The 15063-nt window shown below is 44.8% G+C and overlaps 1 protein-coding gene across 3 annotated transcripts in view; it reads right to left on the bottom strand.

Moving 5' to 3' along the window:
* The window catches only part of GPATCH2L (G-patch domain containing 2 like), a 29681-nt gene extending 21392 nt beyond the window's left edge, over nt 1-8289 (bottom strand). For all 3 annotated transcript variants that reach the window (XM_088529303.1, XM_010225023.2, XM_088529305.1), the window contains exons 1-2: nt 7624-8289; nt 2133-2197 (exon numbers count right to left, since the gene is read on the bottom strand). In XM_088529303.1, the coding sequence (XP_088385429.1) occupies nt 2133-2197; nt 7624-8282 (724 nt within the window). In that variant the 5' untranslated portion in view covers nt 8283-8289. The remainder of the gene's footprint in view (nt 1-2132; nt 2198-7623) is intronic.
* Nucleotides 8290-15063: the final 6774 nt, after the last annotated feature.

Here is a 15063-nt window from a genome sequence, read left to right as displayed (position 1 = left end):
TAAGTCATGTTGGATAGTTCTCAGTGTTAATAATTTGTGCTAAAATATCCCTATGATTTTGGATCTAAAAACTTGGTGTGGTCACACGTTTCCCAACAGTCCTTTTGTAAGACAAACATCAAGAATAAGGATCATGTACTGATACCACAGTTCCTTTCACCTTGAGATGCCCCAATTCATTTTACAATAAAAACTTACATTCAAATTATAAACTAGGATCATTCTCCCCTCGCTGAACCACACTGGTAGCTGGAATTGCAAAGACAACCCATTTAATTCACATCACAAATATTACATGATACACCCTCAAAAGAAGGGGAAAAAAAAATCTATCTTCCACTAAAGTGGATAACTTAAATTTCCCCTTATTCAGTTCAGGATTGTATAGTGATCTAAAAGAAAAAAAATTGTTTTAGGTTCTCCCCATCCCACCAAAGTGGAGAGCTGTTGTTTACTATGTTCGTTTTTTTATGATTGAAAATTGTTTTAAAAGGGAGATGTTTCTATTTTAACCTGAAAAATGCAACATTTGGTTTTCAAAGAACTCTCCAATTCTTTTTGACATAAACGTAAACTAAAACATCTTTGCCAGCAAGCTATTACGGTATAAAACTGCTTAACTAGACATAGTCTTGTTGACTGTGAGATCAAGCCCATTCTTCCCCTCTCCAGACAAGGAAGATCATAAAGATCATAATTGGATTGGTTTTAGTCAATATATTCTATGCTCTCTTATGTGCTCAATACCCTATTGAGCCAAAAGCAGCCAAAAGTTAACGTCAAAAAAAAAAAAAAAAAAAGAAAAAAAGAAAAGAAAAAAGAGTGCAGGACCAGAGCAAATATGCAGTGATACTAAACCGACCTGCAGCAATCATGTCTCAGGTGATGAAGTAAAAATTCAATACTTCAGTCACCACACTGCTTCGTCATCTCATAGGTAAGTGCCCACCACTTTCAGCTCCCCCTGAACAGTCATCAGCAAAGAGAGGACAAAGGACTTCATTTTTTTGATTCTTTGAAAGGGTAAGTACTGGAAATAGTTTAAGTTATTTGTCAGCAAACAAAAGACAAAGCTCATCTTTCAAATTCCTGCTCTCAGGGAAAGTGTTACAGCCACTTAATGATCACAACGGATCAGCCCTACAACTTAACACATCATCTGAAAAAGTGTAAGCATCTTTGTTAGCACGGTATTCTCTCACACATACTTGGGTCAGGAGCAGGCTAGGGGAAGCAGCATTTCCTACTGAATTCCTGATACTATTTGCTTCAGCACTCTCATATTCCCAGGAGAGATCTCATCCAAATCTCAGCTTGTGAAATGTGACAGAATCAGAGTGCACACTGGCACAAGCTGCATGGAATTATAGGTCTCTAGGGTCACCTTCTACCTGTTCCAAATATTACAGTATCGAGTGCCTATGGGTCTACTACAGCTGCTTTTGCACCGACTTCTGTCCTATGTCACATACACTGCACTCTGCGTGGTCAATGATCAGTGAAACCAGCATATATCTCACTCTCAAAAAAACCCTAAGAAACAGTTACTACAATATACACTGAAGCGACTGAAGTCAACTCACAACATAATAGCAAAGTATTTAAAGAAATAGAACCTATCACATATTATTGCTGTCTTAGCAAAGTTTCTTAGGTTACACGTCAATATTAATAGTGCTTTTTTGGAGTTATTTCTTCCTCCCCACAGAGAAAAGAACTAAGATTCTGGGCATTAACAGTATGTGGGCATCATTTCTTTAAAAAAAAAAAAAAAAAAAAAACTATAGCAATGGATCATAGAATTTGCACTTTCACTGTGCAGAGCTCTAAAACTACTATTGTAGTTTTGTGTCTCGCCAGAATAGTTTATTGCATTTAATGTTACAGATCTGATAAAGTATCTCAGCAGGAAAAGTGTACTTTATCAAAATCATACCTTTGTAATTTTCAATTCATTTTCTTAACTTAAGAGCAGTTAAGTGGCTCAGCCCCTCATATTTTTCCTGGCCTTTCTCTGACCCCCTTCAAACTTAGATCCTTCCCTGCATGCATAGAAAGCAAGAGCAATATATCAGGAGAAAAAAAAAAAAGACAAAAAAAAAACCAAAAACAAACCACAGGACAGTCGTTACCTTGGCGGCCCTCATCATTGGTAAAAAGGCCAGCATCGCTGCTGCTGCATACACTGCTGGTTTCACTGGAACAAAAACAAACAAACAAAACCCCCCATTGTTACAATTTCAATAGATACACAACAAAAACATTTTCTCACATTCTACTAACTTATCTCAGTCCAAAATACTGTATGTATCTCCCCCAAATTGTATACATTGCATTTCAGATACATGGCTAGCTTTAGGATGGCACATAATAGTTTTCTGTTAAATCCCAGCAAAGCAGCATCTTTTGAAAGTGGGCAGAATATTTTATCTACTCTAGTTCTAAGTTTTGGAAAAGTAATTACCACACCAGCATTTGCCTCAGGTAGTAAAGTAATCAAACTATGCCACTGCTTGGAATACTCACTAGGCAACTGAAGAACAGTTAAAATGTCTGTCCTTGGGTCACTTAAATCATAAATCAACTGTAAGAAAACACCCTCTGAATTTTTCTACTTCAGATCTTTTTCTGTCAAAAACATTATGCAGATATATAACCCTCCCTCTTCAGTCCCCAGTATCTTCTCTTTTCTTTGGTGGGAAGACAGCCTGGCACATTTGCAGCTTTTCAGCTAAATACCTTGGCACAGCGTGACCTGCTGCTGCTGAATGCAGTCACCAGTTACAGTACACTTTGCATTTGTTGCAGCTGCCATATGAAAGTTTGAAAAATACTAGAAATTATTGTGTAGAAAGCTGTTAGTTGTCTGTAAAACTGGATGAGTATATGCAAAAATACAAGCCAAGCATCTGATGGCTTTAATGCTGATATTAAACCAACCCTTGGACAATTCAGACAATGCTTCCTTTGATTTAACTGAGAGGTATCAGAACAAATGGCAACTGCCTACTGCCCACACCCTTAGCACTGGGGCCTTACAGGAGATGTGAACATCAGATATAACTCAGCACCAGAATTACTGCCTGATCAGTTCATGCTGTTAGAGAGCATCTCTAGGTCCCTCTCTCTTGGACTGGAAGTGGGCCATACCAGACACTACTATCAAAATAGCACATCCCTACATGCACTGGGCGGGAGGATAGGGAAACTGCAAGGATCATCACCCCAAAGAAGCATGTTATTGTTCTTACAAAACATGTAAGCATGTTATTGTTCTTATATGTTATTGTTCTTACAAAATACACCAACACTTAAGAGGATGAGGAGTCTGCACATCATTTCAGGCTATAAGTTAACATCAAATTCCAAATCAATCCATTACAAGTCTGGTCATCCAAACACCCTCCCACATACACAACAAAGCAATTAAGGCCAAGGACTGAGAACCATGAGTCATTCGTTTCATTCCTAGCTCTCCTACCAACTCACTGTATGACCCTGGGCAAATCTCTTAGGTGTCTGTTTTCCCTTTTGAAAGCCTGGATTAATAGTCCTCACAAGCAGCAGATGCGAGGATTGAGTGACTGCTTCATAAGGGTTTTGGCATCCTCAGAAGAAAGGTGCCTGAGAAAGGAAAAAGCATTAGGTCAAAATTCCAGATCACATTAACAGTATTTTAAGCATCCTGTTGTACTGAGAGCTCTTCAGTTTCTTATAGGTACACATTATTGCCAGTGCCCTGCTGGAACGAACTTTCATGGATCTCAGCTTTTTCACCACCTCCTTTACACTTCAGGGCTGAACACAAACTCGACTCCTACACAGGCCTTTTTGCAGGTCCAGTAAGCACTGATTAATGACCTCCACTTGCAAAGGAGGCTACTTACCTTAACCATGAAATAATGAATGCTATTGATCCGACAAGCTACTGCTATAGAGTGTTATTGATCACCCAATCTTTGGTTAAAATGGTCCTCATTTAGCAATTTCACTGTCGCAAACACCTGGAGCAAAACACGCTTATAATTAAATAGTTTGTGGGAGTTAAAGTGAGAGGTGATGGACAGAGATCTCGGGTTTCCCCCATTTATTCCTTCTCTTGAGCTATTGTTCGTGTCAGGAGGGGTATTGATTTTCTATAAAAATAAGAAAACAAGAGGCACCGAGGGGCTGCAGAAGGTCAGGCTGGGCTGGAGAAGGAGGGGAAGCTGAACACTCTGTCTTTGTCACTTGCCTCCAGGAGAGGAGAATTTTTTCTTTTCTGAGAGACGGGCCTCCAATACATCAGCGAAGCCAGGCTCTTGACTGCCACTACAGGCTGTCATCAAACCAGCTCCCTTCCGAAGGGTAAAGGATCTGGACTGCACACTCAGCACAAGCACAGGTTACACTGCCGGGCCAGATTCCATTAACATTAGGCCAGAGAAGCCACTGCAGGATTGGTGGGTCAGGACAATGCCCAGTGTGAAAAAGTCAAGAATTATGCAAGTTCGACATCTACCACTTATAAACACATCATCCAGCATAGGTTTTTTTCCAGGCGTGTTGGATTTGGACGTTTTTTTTTTTCTGCCCTCAAGCTAAATCCAGACTATTCTGAGAGAACCCAACATAGATCAGCAAGATAGAGAACTTCAGGACTCTGTTTAGAATTTGTCTTCAAATTGACCCCATTGAGGACACAAGGGCATGTTATTTCTAACAGGCTTCTCAACTAATTGTCGCCCCTGAACAATTACTCAGATTGTTGCTTAAATTAAGACCACTTGTTTCTATTGTTTCCACAATTATTTAAGTATTAGGTTTTGAGTCAGGTCATTACTGCATTCAGATCCTCATCACTGTTCCCTGGTGATGTTCTCTCAGTTTGTGTTCGCTGCTGCCATGTTTGGGAAGCAATTCCAAATGCTCCATTTCACACACGCTTTGAATCACAAAACTGCAGCACATCTTTCCCTGGGAAAAGCCTGGGCATGGTCCCATAAAGAGAATGCAGAACTATCCCTCTTTAAGGATCAATATCCAAACTTTTTTTTTTTTTAAGTGACTAGGACTTTATCCACTGCATACAGTAGGCTTTTGATCAGACATAGGATAAGGAGGCTTCTAGAAAGCGCTGAATATTTTAGCATTTACAGAGATTCTTGCCTACATAACAAGGACAAACAAATGTCAGGGAAGGGAAGGAAAAAGAATATGAAGATAACAATTCTGAATCATATATAACTTAGTTTGCCTAAAAACACACTAGTTCTTTGATGCTCCTCATCACCAGAGGCATGAACAGCAGTGAAACCAATTCACTATTAAAGTACTTCGTAAATGACGAGATCAACCACAGCCTACTTGCAAGTCCCACAAGCTTTATAGGTCACCTTCCTTCCCACCAGCTTGTGATGACATTTCTGCCATTCTTCCTGCTAAGCATCCAATTTTCTTCTCCCTTCCTCAGGACATGTCCCTGTTGTACACCCGTGCCAAGCGCTTCTCATTTTATCAGGAAAAAAAGCTACAGCACAGCAAAAGCGAGTTAAGCGTAGCTAATTTCACCCTGTTGCTAGCTGGAAAATGCTCTGAGGGACAGGCTGCAGTGAGGAGGGTTGCTGTATGTATTTCTCTCTCCAACTTCGAGCCTCCCCAGTGAGTCACACCACAGATGACACATGAGGTGCTGGAGAGGTCAAATACTCTGATCTTTGGATTTCCAAAGAGAATCCCAAGGATTCAGCAGCAGATGGTAAATGGCATTTGATGCAGACACTTTTACAATGATTAGTCAGTGAGCAAGGGACAACAGAGAGAACAAAGCAGTCTCCCAACACGGTCCTCAGGTAAGAGTCAAACAAAAGCTGTGTGCTTATTCTTTCAAAGTTCAACACAAGTAAAGGCTGGATCAACACCTGATGGTTTAAGTTCAAGTTTGACATGATGGGATAGAGTATGACTGGTGGAAAAAAAAAAGGTGAAGGAAAACTGTCCATCACTGCCACATAAAATAAAGTTATCCTTCAGTCCGTCACCACATTGTGTAGCCTTCAGGAACTACAAAGCACATTTTCTTTCATGGACTACCAGCATGCAATATTGAAAAGATAAAAACGCTTTTATCAAACCATGGTCAAAAAAAAAACTCAAAACACACTCTTAAAAATGCCGGCCCCAAACTATGTCTTATCTGAACCACAATGCCTAGGTAAAAACACAATAGTGGTGCCTGGATCAGGACAGAAAGGACCTGTTACAGCTGTGCTTTTCAGTCTCTCAAAAAATAGCTCTGAGAAGTTCACACTTCAAGCTATTATCCACAAAACCCTCAATAATCAAGTACCAGTTGTCCACTTCAACAAACTGCAGGAGCTAGATAGACAGAAAACTTAAATGAACCCTAACCTATGAGCAATTATACTGGATCAAACAATTGTACTTGTAAAATTGACTGTCCTTTCTCTTATAGCGGCTATCTTAATGGAGGAAAAGAATGCAAGAACAAGACAAATATAGACAGACAATTTCCTCAGTACACTCCCTCAGCTTCTAGCAGTCAGCAGTTTAAGGAATTCCTGAGCCAGTTATTTTATTTGGTCTGCAACTCTTAACAGACTCTGTTAAACCTTAAAAACAAAAAAAGCTAAAAACCTATTATAAAACAACAACAAAACACCTTGTTTTAAATGGCTCCTGAATACCTCATTTCTTAGAGGATAACTATTTATCATAACTATTTACAGAACATCCCTATTCATTTTCTGTAAGCCATTCGTTAAGAAGTCTCTTCCATTTGCCTCTCAGCAGTTGTTTCTTTCCTAACCTGAAAATTCTCTTCTTACAGAAGAGGCTTTATAGCCCCAAACCTACTATAAAGGCTTACACTCAAGGGAGAAACTTCCCAAGAGTGACATGCAAATGAGTTCTGACCATGACATCTGCGTTTCCATCTCTTGTATGAGATTCTGCCACAAATTCATCAAAGCCTGGGCACAAAAACATGCAAGACACCAGTGTGTGTGCAGACTTACACTGTAAGTTATTAATGCAGCTTATTCCAACTTCTTTATCCTCTAACTACACCTTCCTATAGTTAGCCCTCTAGGGCTTTATTCCAGATTCAGAGCAGATATTCAGAACTCCAAACCAAATGTTTTGACTGAGGTTCATATAGCACCTGCACAGAGGGCTAGTGGTGACGATGGGGGATGTGACCTGTTCTCTATTACTATTAACAATAAACTCAGAAAATTAGAAACTGGTATCAGATCATACTGATCATATAACACAATAGCCAGCAGCAGATTTACTCATCAAAGCTCAGGCCACAGGGACGTCACTTTGTAGCAGCAAGGCCACACTTTTCAGAGAGCTGCTTGTATAACAGGAGCCAGAGACAGATCAGCTTGCCAGTTCTTGAAAGAATATATGTTTTGGGTCATCAGTACTACATCCACAGGAAAGACTGCTGAAAACATATCTACAGTTTAAAAGGAGTTGAGGTATTTCCTCACTTCAAAAAAAGGAGAAGGCTGAATAATTTTGACAAGAACTTCTAGAAGTAAGACCCAGGATTGCAAGCAGTGACAAACAAGGCAGACATCTGCCTTGCATACAGGGAAGAAAGTGAGATCTCACCATTCAGACATGTTTTCATCCGAGCCTTGTTTCTGTTCATCAGCTTCACACTCCATCCGCTCTTTCCTTCCCACTTTGCTGAGGAAGGACCTGTTCTCTCCTGATTCACAAAGGCCGTGACTGGATGTTGTCCAAGGGGCATTTTCCTTCCAGCGTGAAAGACGCTGTTTCTTGGCTGACTTGAACCTGCAGCCCCTCTCATAGCTCCACTCAGACACCCTAAGCTTTTGCTGGAGACTGGCAGCCACTTCGGAGGTGACACGCTTGACCTTCCGACGGCGCCGCAGAGGTCGGCACGGCGCATTCTCTGTGAAGGAGTCCGACTCGTGCCACGAATGCTGCTTGCTCCTCAGGGCAGCACTGAGTGCTGGGTGCCGTCTGACCACCGCCATGTCATCAGAGTCACTGAAATTGGCCGCCAGGACCTCCCGGCAATCCTTCATTGCTTCATCCAGGCTCGACTCGGAGGCCTCGCTGTAGCAGCAGGCGTGCTCTGCCTGGTGCGTGAAGTCCGAGCGCCGCTTACGGCCTCGTCTCTTGCGAAGCTGCCGCCGCTGCTGCCGTGGGCTTAGGGCCATCTCTTCCCATAGCTCATCCAGCTTGTTTTGCTCTGAAGTCTGCTCTAAGGCCGAGGCCAAGTCATGCACCAACTCATCCATCAGCAGTATCTACTAAAAAAAGACAATGAATAATTAGAAAGAAACATAAACGCCACTACCAACACATCAGTGGACACCAGTTCACTACAGCCTTTCTAACATTAACTAAAGTTCACGCTCACTTTGGAGCTGCCTAGGAGAATTAACGCAGAACAAGCGCTGTTTCTTGGGCCACATTGCTCACTCCTTCCTTCACCAGAGTTAAATCCCCCCTCCAGCCTCAGCAGCAGAGGTGCTGCCACTGGCCCAAGTGGCCACTGCAGCACATGGCCCAACCGTCCTGTGCCTGGAAAGGCCCTGGAAACCATGTGTTGTATTAGGCCTCTTAAGGGTAGGAGAGCCCACAACTAGTTTGCTGTCTGATCTGACTGCATCAGTTACTACAAGCCACAAGCCTGCTCAGCAAGTAGACTGAAGACTTTCAAAAGGCAGTAAAACTGAGAGTGAAATGGGTTGCAAAGCAAGAAGCCTGTGAGCCAATATCCATTCAGCAGCAAAAAAAAACGATACTGGAGCCCTACGTTCCTTAGAGGAGTGTTTCAGAAGACATAAGACCAGCCCACAACATTGCCACCCCCTCCACCGTGCAGCTCTTGCAGAGCCAGCGTCCAGGCCCAACCCCGCACCCCCGGTAACTTTCGCCCACACGCGCACCGCGCGGGGCGCAGGGAGCGCTCCTCCGCGGGCCGAGGCCTCCGCGCTCAGCTCCCGCACCCCTCGCGGCCGCCCCCGGGCCGAGCACGGGCAGCGACCCAGGCGCCGCGCACGGCTCCCCGCTCCCTCGCGGGAGCGGCCGCTCCCGCCCGGCACGGCGCTGCCTCCGCAGCCCTCATGGGGGCCCAGGGGCGGCCGCGGCGACGGCCGAAACGACGCCGCGAGCGGCTGTCGCTCCGCGACTGGGCCCAGGACTCGCCCACCCCCCGCGGGGGAGCCGTGAACTCGCTCGCCCGCCACCGCCAGCGCCTCGGCTGCTGCTGCTGCCGCCGGCGGGCCGGGCCGGGCCGCCCGCACTCACCGGACAGCGGGCACCCCGCCAGCCCCTCGCCCGGGCACTTCCGGGCTCGCCGCGGCACTTCCGCCGCTCCGCCCCGCCCCGCGGAGGGCGGGGCTCGGCGGGCGGGGCGGGTCCCCGCGGCGGGGCGGGGCGGGGCTCGCCGAGGCCGCGGCCGCCCCAGCCCCAAGGCGCGTCCAGCCCAGTCGATCCTAAATCATGAAACTCCTTCCGCAGAGAGCCTGTCCAGAGCGCTTAGACAAACGGGTTCCTCCTTCCCGACAGCAGGGGTGCCACGGCGGGGGCAACGGCCCCGCGCTCCGGGAGAGATCAGGGCTTCCGCCTGCTCTGAAAAGCGGTTCAGAGCACGCTGTGAGGGCTTGGTCTCCTGCACCGAGGGGCGGCGCCGAGAACCTGCGCCTGGAGCTTCTGGGTTGGGTTGAATCGAGGGGGTTGAAGCACTAGTCGCCCAGAGAGAAACTCCGTGGTAAAGCAGGTCAAGGATGGCCTCATGCATTATTCCAACTGAATGCCCAGTGGGAGTGGAAATCAAGGGCCTAAAAGTAGCTACAATTTAGCGAGTACCCAAGAAAACTTACAGCAGGCAGATACGGCAAGACCTATGGGAGACCCACACCTCTCTGGAGCAGCCTCTGGAAGCCAAGTGCCATGTAAAATGGCAAGATGCCTTCAGGCAATCCTCTTTCCCAGTTTCTCTTCTTTCTTTAAGCCAGAGCCAATCCTTGTACAGCTGGAAGAGCTTCTCCAGCTGCAGGATGAACCAGCTCAGGGAACTGGAAAAGCAGAGAAAATTAAAAAAGAATAAAAGAAAGAAAACCTCTGCAAAAGCATGTTCCTTTTCAGCCAGATCAGTTCCCCGGCCCAGTTCACTGTGTGGTCGCACAGTCGTGTTTGCCCCCATCAGAGGGGCAGAGCAGATGGGCCAAGGCCGGGCCTGCAGTCGACCAGCCACGGAGGGCGCACAGCCGTCCCCGCGTACCGGCTACCTGCCCTATCCGAGTGCGGAGCTGCTAAGCTGAGTGGTGGTAGTACCAGGTGAAACAACGACCATGGCTTTTCTCAGAGGAAGAGCAAATCCTTATTTTAATATGTCATCTCGGCGACTGCTCTGTGTCCTGGCCTGGCCTTTAGAAGTTGTCAGCAGAAATGTGTCTGTGTCTGTGAAGTCTTTTCTGCAGCTAAGCAGTAATCGGCCCCTGCGCCTGCCTCAGTCTCTAATCTTGAGGCGTTCCTTGATTTAGTGGGTGTATGTTATCAGTCACCACAGGTTGGTTTATGAAGTTCTTATTTATGGAAATATCAGTGACTAGCTTATCTGACCTCTGGCCTGCTTTCGAATGAAAGTAACGTCTCCGCTATTGAAGGCCTCATGTTTCGTATTGATTTTCTGAAGATTTGTGCTTTGGCAGGTCTCGTTTTTGGAGTCCCAGACCATGTCTCTACAGATCATTAGCTGCTAATAGAAGCTGTATGTTCACAGCTTTTGCCATATGCTTACTCTTTTGTAGCCTGATTTTTTGATTGTTTTTATATTATAAGATGTATGCAATGAGTAAATGAGACACCAGCATTCCTCTGTTTCACTGCTCACGCTTCTACTAATTGTGTGTATCAAAACTTAGTTTTGTTATTTCCTAAGCTAGACAGTGCTTTATCTTACTCCCCATCTTTAAGAATTGTACTTCTTTCATGCTTACTGTTTCAGCATATTCCTGTAATCCTTCCCATTTTACAGATCACCGGCAATCATCAGAGTAAAGCCAAGCGTGACCCCACAATCCAGTTTTGCCTAGCATTCCCTTTTGTTTCTTGTGTTTCCGTTTTTTTAATCCATGTGGCAGCATTCATATTCAAGGCAATATTAGCTCATTTTTTTCAAGTAACATTTTATGAGGCACTGTATCAAATGCTTTGCTGAAGTCCAGATATATTATGTTCATGGCATTCTCTTCATCCACTAATTTTGTAAATTCAATCAGAGAAAGTAATCAGGTTTGTCTGACATGATTTGTTCTTTATAAATCTGCACTGCTGCTTATTGCTCATAGGTCTTTTATCCTTTCCATCTTTACATTTTTTTCCCCACCTCTATTTTATTATTTCACCAGGAACAGAAGTTATTTAGAAAGGGTTCTAATTGCCAAGATCCATACTTCCTCCCTGCTTCCCCCACTTAAAGACTAGTACTGCACTTGCTTTTCCTTAGTCCTCTGGCACCCTCCCTAGTTTGTCAAGATATTTCAAAAATAGCCATAGGAAAGTCCTTGAATTTGTAGTTAATTCCTATACCCCTATAGGACAACCATTGTTTAGCTTTACTGAGTTCGCTACATGAATTTCTCTAAGTAGTCCTATATTTTGTTTTGAGCGGTCATTTTAACATTTTCGTTACTTTCTAATTCTCTGAGAAACTTACTTGGAAAAGTGTTATTTAAAGAAGAAAATCAGTGATTAGGTGGATTGCTTTTATCCTACCCCCAGTTGCTGACTTCATTTAAGTTACTTCGACAGCACTGATGCATTTGTAAATTTCCTTCCTTTTGTCTTTTTTTAACCCTTTCTATGGCAGCAGTTCACTGCTTGATTGTAGCATTTTGTTTTCCCCCTAGCAGTTTCTTATTTCCAAAATAAGGGAGTTCTTTTTACTCTGAGATCTGAAGGGAGACAATCCCTTCAAAAATCTAATCTTGTTTTACTGCTGCAATTCCTTCTTTATTTTTTCCCCATGCTTCAGGATATAAAACAGCTACAAAATGTCTGATTAGAGAAAAACTTCCCTGACAGGAAGGTTATTCTGTAAATATCTACTTCAGAGCTTCTTATACCCTCATAACAAGCACTTCATACTGCCTACAGTTCTAGGCAGGATAACGAATTAGGTAAACAGTTGTGTTAAAGAATTCCTATGTTCATATGTCCTGGGGAAACAGCAACAGATACCCACTCTAATTTCTCTTGTTCTCCATTATTTTTTTCTTCTAAATAATTCACCACTATTCTGTTGGTCAGCAAGCTGTTTTGCAACTGGTATGAATTTTACTGCAACTGGCCATTTTTGCCACGATCACTATTTCAGACCAAATTTCAACAGATGTCAGCAGCATTTTGCCTGAGTAAGGACACCAGATTGGGACAACAGGTTGATATGGGGACAGAGGAATGGTGGCAGCAGAAGCTGCACTGGCGGTCTCGAAGAGACACAAGAACTACAAGGGTGTAGAAGTAGAGCATTTACGCATGTAGGGAAAAATCAAGAAATTAGGAGTAGGAGAAACACAACAGAGGCTCTAGGGGTCATCTGTTTCTTTGGGCAGGTCACATTATTTCTATCCGGTTTTACAAGGTCACTTCTGAAGTGTGTGTGTAACTGTAGGTGTTCAATCTTTGGCTGTGTTCAGCTGCATTTAATCTCTTTGTGCAGCTGTTCTCCAGCCTGGACAACAAGAGCTGACTGGTCTTCATAAAACTGGTTTTGCTTGTGAAGTGCTCTGGGTATATCAGATGTTCAGCACTCTTCCCTGACTGGATTCTTACCCTTTCCTGGCCCTTGTACATACCTTTTTGGTTTTTGTTTTATTCCTGCCAGAGGTAGCATTGCTGATGTTGCCAGCACCTACCCCACTTTAGTTGACCCATTGCTGGAGCTGGACAGGGGAGAGGTGAGGCTACTTGTTAGGGACGTTTCCAGAGTGAGGAGCAGGGGAGGAAGCTCTGCTGGATCCTGCCAGCCCAGTCCTTGCTGTCTCTTTGCCCAGCTCTTTCTCCAGCGAGCATAGAGAAAGGTACGGCCTGATAGGAAAAGTGAAGGGGTTGTTGCCCGACCCAAGCAAATACTCTGCATGGTCCCATGATGCTTCTCAGTAAAACCTTCCAGGGGTTAAAAGGAAAAAGAGAGACAGAAAGGGGACAAGAGACAAAGGGAGGAATAAAGTCAAAAAATGTGCCGTGAAGCTTCTTGCAGCAAAATACGGAGAAAGTCATTTCCAACTTCTTTCATCTCGGAGATGAAGCCACTAAATAAAAGGGCAGCGCAGAACACAAGGGCTTTTAATCTGTCTCATCTCCTTCATAATAACTGCAAATTTTCCCTGGGCTCCTGGGAGCGAGCCTCTTTCCTCTGTCTCTGCCTTATCTCCCCCCTCCATATTTCAGAGCCGGCTCGGCTCCCCTCACTCTGCTGCCCCCGGCCTAGTCTCCGTGAGGCCTGTGGGAGCCGCCAGCTCCCAGGGCCTCATTGTTCCCGGCTTGGGAGGAAGCTCAGAGAGGGAATTGAAGGCAAGTCAAAGGGAAACGGCATCATCGCTGCTTCATTAATGGGAACCTTTCAGCGGAAAACATATCAGAGCGAGGTCTTTTCAGAGGCAGTAATTAGCAATTTGGAGCCTTCCCCCCTCAGGAGATGCAGCTGCGATCTAACAAGTGGGAGCAGCACTCGCCTCCTTTTACGCTTCATATTTATTGTTTTTCATTTTCTCCATCTTCCTCCCATTGTCCAGCCTCCTCCTCGCTGCCAGATAAGGGCCCTTTATTAATCGCTCCCTTTTAATTCTTCATTAATGATAATAACTTTCTCTGGTGCACGGAGAGGAGTTAATCTTTCCTGGGTATTGAGAAAGGACAGGGCTGAAAGGGAGAGAGTGAAGGAGTGCATGGTGGACAAGGCTGCACGGCTCCATTTCTCTTCCACCCTACCACCCGAAAGGAGTTTTTGAAGCCTTAGGTTGTTGAATCATGAGCTGCCTGTTGAGAAGTCTTTGGCTGTCAATTTGGCCATGGTGTGTGAATTTTCTAGGACATACCTTGACTTAAAGATCAGGCTCTTAACAGGAACAGATATACTGGGCCAAGACTTTCTCAGAAGGTCTTTGTTGAAAAAAATAGTGTAACCAACTGTCTGTGTCTGCTCAGTCATTTAAGGGGGTTTCTTCAGATGCCTTCAAGGCCCAGCTTCCAACTGCCCTCCCTGTCAAAGAGCACCTATAAGTTAAAAGAAAGGATGTCTGAGAGGTTTTGAGCGTGTTAAGTCCCTCCTTTGTGCTTGTCAGCAGTTGGCACAACCTGTGCCTTAGACTGCGCCCATCCGGACCTGCTAGCCCACCAGTGTGAGGTGGTTGCTGCCAGGCTGGCTCGGCACAGTTACAGACAGCCCAGCAACCAAAGCTGAATGGAGATGGCAGCAGGGATGGAGGCTGTCACTCAGGCCGTGGCCTTGTGGAATGGAGCTAAAGCTGCTGAATACACACCCCAAGGGTATGGCTAGGGATACAGGGCTGCAGTACAGCTTAGCTTCCTTTTCCCAGAATTTGTACTGCTGCCTTCACAGAGACTTCTTCTAGTAGAGGCTACACAACTGGTTTTGCCTTCTGGGTAGCTGGGCATGCCACTGCCTGCATTAAGAATATTTTACTATTGCAAATATGAAGAAAAATGGTGACATTTGTAGTCAGAAAACCCTAGAGAAAAGAAGCAACATGAGGACCATACCAGCGTCTGGTGATATTATAAATGTATGGCTATGTCATTTGGGAAACGTGCCCCTCTGAGTCTGTGTCCAGAGCCGCTCTGGCTAGCAAAAGGGTCTGGAGGTCCTGCAGTCATTCAGTTTGGAAGGGCTCTTACCAACTGTGGGACACACAGCAAGGCCACAGGGGTCCCGACAGGATTCCTCGGATTGCTGTCAAACTGGTGTTTGGAATCCCACTGGATTGTGGCATTGACAGGTGTTTAGGTCAGGTAGCAGAAACAGGGTGTAGCACATTCTTAGCAAGT

Source organism: Tinamus guttatus, unplaced genomic scaffold (assembly GCF_059628265.1).
Source record: "Tinamus guttatus ecotype Peru unplaced genomic scaffold, ASM5962826v1 Tinamus_guttatus_pri_ptg000327l, whole genome shotgun sequence".
Taxonomy (NCBI): domain Eukaryota; kingdom Metazoa; phylum Chordata; class Aves; order Tinamiformes; family Tinamidae; genus Tinamus; species Tinamus guttatus.
The sequence above is the reverse complement of the archived record's forward strand: the minus strand, read 5'-3'. Positions and strand labels throughout refer to the sequence as shown.